The sequence below is a fragment of the Lepidochelys kempii genome, chromosome 3 (genome assembly GCF_965140285.1).
Source record: "Lepidochelys kempii isolate rLepKem1 chromosome 3, rLepKem1.hap1, whole genome shotgun sequence".
NCBI classification, from domain to species: Eukaryota; Metazoa; Chordata; order Testudines; family Cheloniidae; genus Lepidochelys; species Lepidochelys kempii.
In genome coordinates, this window is record NC_136382.1 from 82314636 (window position 1) to 82324089 (window position 9454).

The window sequence follows — 9454 nt, forward strand, 5'->3', positions numbered from 1 at the left end:
TGCCTCTATATAAATCCATGGTACACCCACATCTTGAATACTGCATGCAGATCTGGTCACCCTATCTCAAAGATATATTGGCATTGGAAAAGGTACAGAAAAGGGCAACAAAAATTATTAGGGGTATGGAACGGCTGCCATATGAGGAGAGATAAATAAGACTAAGACTTTTCATCTTGGAAAAGAGACGACTAAGGGGGATATGATAGAGGTCTATAAAATCATGACTGGTGTGGAGAAAGTAAATAAGGAAGTGTTATTTACTCCTTCTCATAACACAAGTACTAGGGGTCACCAAATGAAATTAATAGGCAGCAGGTTTAAAACAAACAAAAGGAAATATTTCTTCACACAATGCACAGTAACCTGTGGAATTCCTTGCCAGAGGATGTTGTGAAGGCCCAGACTATAACAGGGTTCAAAAAAGAACTAGATAAATTCATGGAGAATAGGTCCATCAATGGCTATTAGCCAGGAAGGGCAGAGATGCACAGCCATGCTCTGAAGTGTCCTTAGCCTCAATTTGCCAGAAGCTGGAAATGAGTGACAGGGGATGGATCACTTGACTATTACTGGTTTCAGAGGAACAGCCGTAAGTTCCTGGGTTAGTGGTTCTGTTGTGTGGTATGTGGTTGTTGGTGAGTATTTGCTTCAGGTTGCGGGGCTGTTTTGTTAATTCCCTCTGAAGCACCTGGCATTGGCCACTGTCTGAAGACAGGACACTGGGCTAGATGGACCATTAGTCTGATCCTGTATGGCCGTTCTTATGTAGTTCCCCACATTACACTAGTTTGACACTATACCAGGGATCAACAACCTTTGGCCCGCGGACCGCCAGGGTAAGCCCCCTGGCAGTCTGGGCCAGATTGTTTAACTGCCGCGTCCGCAGGTTCAGCTGATTGCAGCTCCTACTGGCCGCGTTTCGCCACTCCAGGCCAATGGGGGCTTCAGGAAGCCGCGCCCAGCACATCCTTCGGCCCGCGCCGCTTCCCAAAGCCCCAATTGGCCTGCAGCAGTGAACCGCGGCCAGTGGGAGCCACGATCAGCTGAACCTGTGGACACGGCTGGTAAACAAACCGCCCGGCCTGCCGGGGGCTTACCCACTTGCCAGAGTTTTCCAATCCCTGAACTATACTGATGTACTTATTTATGGTTTCAGAGTTTCATCTGTCAGATATCTCCCACTGCAGTGGTGTGCTCAGGTGAGATTAGCATATACAAGGAGAAAAGGCAAATAAGGATTTATGAGAGAAAGATAACATGCAAATTCAAGAAGTCTGGCATGATTATACTTAAAAATACTCCTTAAATAGTTGAGGCTCCTGTCTACACACTGAAATTAGTAGGAGGGAAAGTATTATTGAGATCCCTGAAGGAAAATGGCAATTAAGTTCAGTCTGTCAAGTGGCAATGTTGGACTATTGTGCAAAGAAAATTACATTCCCTGAATAATCTTTCTTGTAGCTCACTCCTACACGTAACAAACGTACCTTCCACACCCTAATTGTTTAATCTCATCACACAGGAAAATTCATTCCTTCAGCTGAGACAGTCTGGATTCCTATGTCATTTTTTCAGCAGAGCTGTCCCTTCTTCTCCCTCTACCTTTTTTCTTCAAAAAACAGAAGTGGCAATTTGAACTTCCTGCTTGACAGGCCTTACTGATATGGGCCTGATAAGCTGATATTTATTTTTTGTCTAGTGGCTTCACAAGCCCTTCTCCTCTACCGGCTTTCAATAACCCCTGATCAGTATCTTTTCTGATAGTGTCACTCTGAATGTTTGCTCTGTGCTGCTGGCTCAGCAAGGAGCAACTGATAATAAGACAGAGATAACATTCTCCTAGAACTCCACTAGGGAAACATGGGAGCTCTTGAACCCAGCAAACTAATATATTGATATTAAGACTTAAAATTATATATAATTGATTACTAGTTCACAAAGACAGACATTTCAAGTAAAACAGATTTTGTGACTTTAAAAATAAATAAATAAAGCTGTCTCCAGGTCATTATTTTCTCTTTCCTATTTTAATAGGATGGGTGATATTTTACAGGGATAAGCCAGGCTCTTTGTTGCCTGAGACATTTCCCAGAAATGTTGGCCAAGGAGAAAAAGGAAAATTCATGCTGTTATGAAAAGTGGCCTGGGCTGTTAAAAGTCCTCACATAATAGATGAGACCCTAAATAAAATTAAAAAATGGAGGCCTTATTGAAGATCCACTAACTCTCACACAACTGCAAGGTACACCTTTAAAGAGTGAAGTGTTGAGAGTTCCTTGTTTATTATATTATTAGTAGTAGTTATTAAGGAAGATGTGAGGACTTGAATAATTATACTGGTATCTAGAAAGGCAATTGGGAAGTTGATTGATCATAAAGTACTCTCTGTACTTCTGTTTGTGCTTTCTAGATAGTATTCCAATTTAAAGCATTTGATGCTTAAGCATATGGACATCTCTATACTTTCAATAAATTTTTAAGGTATAAAAGCTGCTCATGTTTTTGGAATTGTCATTGAAAACCCCATATCTATTCCTGATGCTAGTCACTTGCCACTTGATGAAGATTTGACTTTGAGAATTAATTGTTCTAAGTGGAATAAGACTTTGAAAGGTCCTCTTTTTAACCCCAGTATTTTTAAGTAAAGGATCATTTTTTGCCTCAGTGTAATACTGCAAATCATAGATTCACTGAATGATTCTCAGTGTTCAGACAACAAACCTATGACAAAAGGGACAGTGCTTACTGGCTCTTAGTATATTGCCTAGTGATTTTAGTTGATCCACCAAAAATAAGTAGAAGTTTTTTACTGACCAGCTCAGTTAAGAAAAAAAGTCAATAAGTAGAAACTCTGCAATACTATCAAATAGCACTGCTTCCTCGTGTCAATTGATAGCAATTTACCATTGGATATGCAAAAACGTAGATACAAACAGTTGTGAATATATCATCATCATTATTTGTATTACTATAGTACCTAGTATCCCTAGTCATGATTGTATAAAGCTTCTCTTGTGGTTTATCCTGTAATAAAACATCTTACAAACAATCACTGTATGGTTATATAACTACTAACTTTAGGAGATTAGCTAAAGCAAAATTCTTTCTACTAAAGATACCTCTTGTGGTAATTTTTATATCACATATGTCTGGACAAGTATAAAGAGTTTCTGACAGATAATCTAAAATGGCTATTCTGAACAAATTTAAATGGACACTAGCAAGTATTTTGTTTCAAAATGTAGATTTCTGTAGGGGAAAAAATTGACTTAGGCTGGAGCCATGAATCTTGCTTTCCTTTGCTCTAATTTGGTGAAGTCTTTATAAAGTACAGCTGGAAGTAAAGGAGTTTTGCACACACCGAAAGCCATAGAAAATCTGCAGTAAATAGCCTGCTTTGTTGTAGATGTTACTAGGCATTATATTGAATGACTAATGGTCTGTTTACTGATGTAGAATACCTTCTTTCTGAAGAAGGCTTTCATCGTAGCCAGTCCCATATTTTTTAGTACTGTAAGTAATTGAACTGGCTGGTGAAGTGCCTGTTGTGGTTTGGCAAAGGTTGATTTGCCATGCCTTGCTATTCCAAGGAAAAGCGTTTCTGAGAGCTCAAACTCTCCAGAGGCTTTCTGTTAAACCTATATTATTAACAAATACTTGTTTATCCCAGTTATTAGAAATCTATTGTATGTAGGGAATTTATAGCGGATCTACTCAAATTCCTGGGGAGGTGGGATAAATCAGTTTGAACATAGACGACTGCCACTCTCAGAACGAATCATCATCAGACTGCTCTAGCTCTGTGTATACTTGCTGATATCCCTTATATTAACGGTGTATATCTGACTTGCTTTTTGTTAACTCTTTACATCCCAAAGTAGTCCTCCTTTGCACAGAAGCTAACTTTTTTGGATGAGTTAAAAGATTGTACCTGACAAGAGTCACCTGTTCTTCTTGACCTTCTTGTTAAGCTTGTAGAGGTAGATTGTACTTAAAAATGAGGAATGTTGTTTCATATTGACTTGTTAAATAATCATTGCCTTGTCTTTGTCTTTCAGCACAAAGCCACGTTAATCCAAAGCAGCAAAGCACTGATAAAAATGAGCTTTATCAGAAAAGTATCCCAAAGAGAGAGCACAGTGTGAAAGAAATCCTGAAAACTGAACCCAACCATTCAAAAGGAAAGGACTTATTCCAGACTAACATTTCACCAGTTACTCCAGAAAAACACTTGGATGACTTGAGAAAAAACTGTAGCCCGGAAAGGTCTTTCTTTCCTCGTGTTGTCTATCCAATCCGACCTCACATTCCAGAAGATTATTTGAAAACTTCCCTACTTTATGGGATGGAAAGACCTAGTTACATTACTCACTCACCCATCCAGTCTTCTACCACACCAAGTCCTTCAGCAAGGAGCAGCCCAGACCAAAGCTTAAAAAGCTCAAGCCCTCACAGCAGTCCAGGGGTTACAGTTTCACCTCTGGCACCTACTTCTCAAGAACACAGAGAATCTTACCCATACTTGAATGGACCCTATGGCTCAGAAGGATTGGGGTCTTACCCCGGATATGCACCCCCTAGCCATCTCTCACCAGCCTTTTTATCCTCTTATAATTCCCACTATCCAAAATTCCTGTTACCTCCGTACAGTATGAGCTGTAATAACCTGAGTGGTTTGAACAATATCAATGGCATCAACAATTTCAATCTGTTCCCAGGGATGTATCCTCTCTATAGCAACCTACTCAGTGGAGGAAGCCTTTCCCATCACATGCTGAACCCAGCTCCTCTTCCAAGTTCATTGCCACCTGAAGGAGGCCGTAGATTGCTACAACCCGATCATCCAAGAGACTTTCTCATACCAGCACCTAACAGTGCCTTTTCCATCACAGGTGCTGCTGCCAGCATGAAAGACAAATCATGCAGCCCCACCAGTGGGTCCCCCACAGCTGGCACAGCAGCCACTTCAGAACACATAATGCAACCTAAACCTACCTCAGCAGTATTGGCTGCCACCAGTGAAGAAGCCATGAATCTCATTAAAAGTAAGAGGAATGTGACTGGTTACAAAACCCTTCCATATCCACTGAAGAAGCAGAATGGGAAGATCAAGTATGAATGCAATGTTTGCTCCAAGACCTTTGGCCAGCTCTCCAATCTGAAGGTAGGCATTAAGGAGATAGCCTAATTATAAGGAAAACATTCCCATCTTTAACAAAATATATTAAGTTTCCATCATGGTTGGAAGGCTTATATTTTTTTTCTGTAACTTACCTAGCACCCATGCTTTCTTTCTTTTAAGAGACAACCAATTCATCTAGGTTTCATACTATACTTATCACCATGCTATCATGGTAGTAAACGTGGTGGTTTAATTTTTTTTTAAATGTATTTTTTTTTAATGTTGGAGTGGCCTAAAAAAAGTAACTTGAGGATTTCCATGCAATGTGTTCTGCCTGTGGGATGTCTCTAGTAACTTTGCAAATGTTTGCGGGTTTTTGTTTTTAAAGTACTATCTTTGTAATTACTAGAAACTATAGTAAATATTTTGTTTCTCATTAGGTCCACCTCAGAGTACATAGTGGAGAGAGACCGTTCAAATGTCAGACTTGCAATAAAGGGTTCACTCAGCTGGCTCATCTCCAGAAGCACTATCTGGTACACACAGGAGAAAAGCCTCATGAGTGTCAGGTATGTAGTGTTCCATGCACTGCGAGATCATCAGCTTCACTTTTTGCCTGCTACAGCATCTGTCAGACAAGCTGTAGGCCAAATGCTACTCAGCAAGATTAAAAAGTCAATTTGGGGGTGTTTGTTTTAAATGTGAAAGTCTAAAGATGCAGTGATGGCAAGAGGCTTTTTCAACACACCAGGCTTTCCTATTTATCTGCAATTACAAACAAACAAAAACAACCCTCCCACTCACTCACTGTTTTTTTTTGTTTTGTTTTTCCTGTTGCCTCCAAAATTAGGTTTGCCATAAACGATTCAGCAGCACTAGCAATCTAAAGACCCATCTGCGACTCCACTCTGGAGAAAAGCCTTATCAGTGCAAGCTGTGCCCTGCTAAATTCACCCAGTTTGTGCACCTGAAGTTGCACAAGCGTCTCCATACCAGGGAACGGCCACACAAGTGTGTCCACTGCCACAAGAGCTATATTCACCTCTGCAGCCTCAAAGTCCATCTGAAAGGCAACTGCCCTGTAGCCCCTGCCTCTGGCCTCTCAATGGAGGACCTGAATCGTATTAATGAAGAGATTGAGAAGTTCGACATCAGTGACAGTGCTGACAGGCTGGAAGATGTGGAGGACAATATCGATATGGCATCCATTGTCGAAAAAGAAATACTGACCATGCTCAGAAGAGAGCTAGAAGGAGCTAGTCTTAAAGTATCTTTGCAGAGGAACATGGGAAATGGACTTATCTCCTCAGGATGTAACCTTTACGAATCTTCAGACATGTCAATTATGAAGTTGCCTCATGGTCATCCACTACCTCTGTTACCTATAAAGGTCAAGCAAGAAACAGTTGAACCAATGGACCCTTAAGACTTTTTTTCCCCCCAAAGAAGTGATTTTTATTTATGACTTGGCAAGTCAGGGTGCCTGTAGCAATTGTACATAGTTTCTATGCTGCAAAGCAATCTTGGCTTACAGTAGTTTCCCTCGTCCTCCAGTTGAAAGAAGGAACTCCAAAGTTACTGTATTCTCAGGGCATGAAAAGAGGCAAGGACTATGTATTGCCTCCCCACTTACTAAAAAACAATCACCAATCCATAATTACCTTTTCAATGACAGTACTTCATAATTTATTATGCAATTTACCATTCTAAAAGCAATAATTAGCAAACGTTTACAATGACCAGAAAATTCGTTGTAATTTTGAATATAAATCTTTATATTTTTATCTTGTGGCCATTCTTTGTAGATAATTTTTTTTTCTGTGCACATCTATTTTAAAAACCTAAGATTGGGGGAGGAAACATTACTTCAGTAAATGTGTCTATGTACCAGCGTTTTTGAAAATGAGGTTTTTGTATTGCCAAAGGTGGGTATTTGACATGTTGAATGGTTTGAAAAGTGCTGTGTACTTTCATGGAGCAGGTAGATGTGCAAAATCATTTCCCCTCTCCCCCCACCCTCTGAAAAAAAAAAAAAGTGACTAGCAGTAAACAGGGAAAAGAATACCATACCTGCCTATCTGTGAGTTGTAAAGAGATTTTTCTATCTGCAGCACTACCCATAACAGATGTGGAATAACAAATACCCAGCCTCACATAAATAATACAACAGGCAGGCTTTTAGAAAATGATAGTAGACACATTACATTCTGCAACTTTGTAACCCAAAGCAATGCATGAATGTGAAAAAGTGGCTGTTTCTAAAAATGACGATTAAACTTTTTGCAAAAACAGCTTAAAAGTCAAACGTATAGATATCCCAAATGTGCTGCCTACAAGGAGTATTTGGCTGAGACTTTATTTCCAGAGTCTTCTGGGGATCAGAAGATGGTCAGATTCCTTGAGAAATAAGGTTTTTTTGTTTTTATTCCCCACCCAGTTTCCTTGGGCAGAAGGGGATAATGAAGTCCTTTCCTGGCACTTTTTTTTTTTTTTTTTTTTGGGCTTCCTGTACGATTCAGAGTTTCTTCAGTATTTGTGTTTGTACATTTTGTGGTTAATTTAATTAAAGATGAAAAGGGCATTGGCAAAGTTGTTGAACAACAATTACCTCATTGCGTGTGTCCAGTGGTGCAGAAAATGCTGTTTTATCTAATGCTTTGCTACTTTCGAGAAGAAACCAAATGTTCACAGAAAAGATAGAATGCACGTTCTTTTATCTTTTTGTTTTGCTAAGCCCAAAGATATCATGTTGGCATTGGAGGTGTAGCAAAGAACACATGTATATTTATAGATATATTTATACCACTATACCATATATGTATATAGATATATATTTATACCACTTAAGTTGTGAGCCAAACCATGTAATAAAACCTATTTTTCATCTAAGTGTGAAGATCAAATGTTATCCAACTTTGCATATCATCTGATGAACCCAACCCAATCAGAATGCTGCGTTAAGGCATTTATCACTTGCTAGTACACATGCACAGTTGCTCACTTGAGGCTTGATCTTGCAAACACATTAAGAACTTTACTGACGTGCCGTCTCACAGAATTCAGTGGGATTACACACTTCATAGTGTTTGCAAGACTGGGTTTTGGATCTCCTCATATCTTTGCCGGTTGATTGGTTTTTTTGTATAACCAAATAACCAGAAAGCTTAACTGAAAAAAACCTGAAAATAAACCAAAAGAAATCAAAATCTCAACCATGCATGGTATAAATATAATACACAATGGTGAAGAGTGGAATGAACTATTTAAAGTAATGTGGATTATTTAGGATGACCCTAATGTCCCATTTTGCTCTGACCCTTAAGAGTTATGTGGTCACCTGCAACTTGCAGAAAAATAAATGGCATTATTACACCCTTTACCACTGTATACATTCTATCTTTCTATCTACTTATCTTCTTATAAATTATAGATTTTTATAGACCACTTCATAAAGCCGGGGTTTGGGGATTTTTATTTTTAAATGTCATTCTAATGCCTTCTATTAATAAGTAAACCCCAAACCTAAGAAAATACAGCTTTTGAAGGACTACAGTTATACGTTCATTACATTTCTATTCCTATAAATTGTGCGGCTGACATCTTTTAATGTAGCAATGGTTCTCAAAAATAGTACTTAACTGTAGGACAAACCAAGGTATCACTACTGTCACTGGGCACACACTTCTCTTTTTATTTGCCTGTAGTGCTTTCTTTGTATTTGTTACAACTTTTACAAAGATATATATGCATCAGCTTTAAGAATTGTTACTACTCTTTACTGTTTTTTTCCACTTCCCTTAGAACTTTTACATGTGAATGTAGCAACAATCAGTGTTTTTTCTCTTTTAAGAAAGACTCTGACCAAAGTTAACAAGCTTTTTACTTTGCTAGAGCAACAAACTATCTTATGTTTACGTACTGGTTTACACCGTTATTTATGTGCGAATTGTCAAAATGTAAATTAAATATAAATGTTCATTGCTTTATTAATGCTTCACTTGTCTTCGATGTCTTACACTGTCTGCACACGCAACTGATTTTCAGACTACATTCCCACCCTTGGCCACAAACACATTGCAGACTGACAACTATCATGTTGTGAAGAATACTGACTTCTGCCTTTTGTGAGTTCTTCTTTCTATAATTCAAATGCAACATATAACAAGGCCAGGGTTGAGTTTAGTATTTTCTTAACTAAATCACTCTCTTGGTTTTTAGCCTATAACACCGTCTTTCTTTTCTTTAGAATTTCACAAGTTATGATGAAAACATTTTTACAATATCTGCCTTTCGGAGACATGACCAGGGTTTTAATATTACATTTTTTTC

The 9454-nt window shown here is 38.7% G+C and overlaps 1 protein-coding gene across 2 annotated transcripts in view; it reads left to right on the forward strand.

Moving 5' to 3' along the window:
* PRDM1 (PR/SET domain 1) overlaps positions 1 to 9037 on the forward strand; it is a 30320-nt gene extending 21283 nt beyond the window's left edge. For both annotated transcript variants that reach the window (XM_073336905.2, XM_073336904.2), the window contains 3 exons: positions 4062 to 5167; positions 5566 to 5694; positions 5976 to 9037. In XM_073336905.2, the coding sequence (XP_073193006.1) occupies positions 4062 to 5167; positions 5566 to 5694; positions 5976 to 6551 (1811 nt within the window). In that variant the 3' untranslated portion in view covers positions 6552 to 9037. The remainder of the gene's footprint in view (positions 1 to 4061; positions 5168 to 5565; positions 5695 to 5975) is intronic.
* The last annotated feature ends 417 nt before the right edge of the window (positions 9038 to 9454 follow it).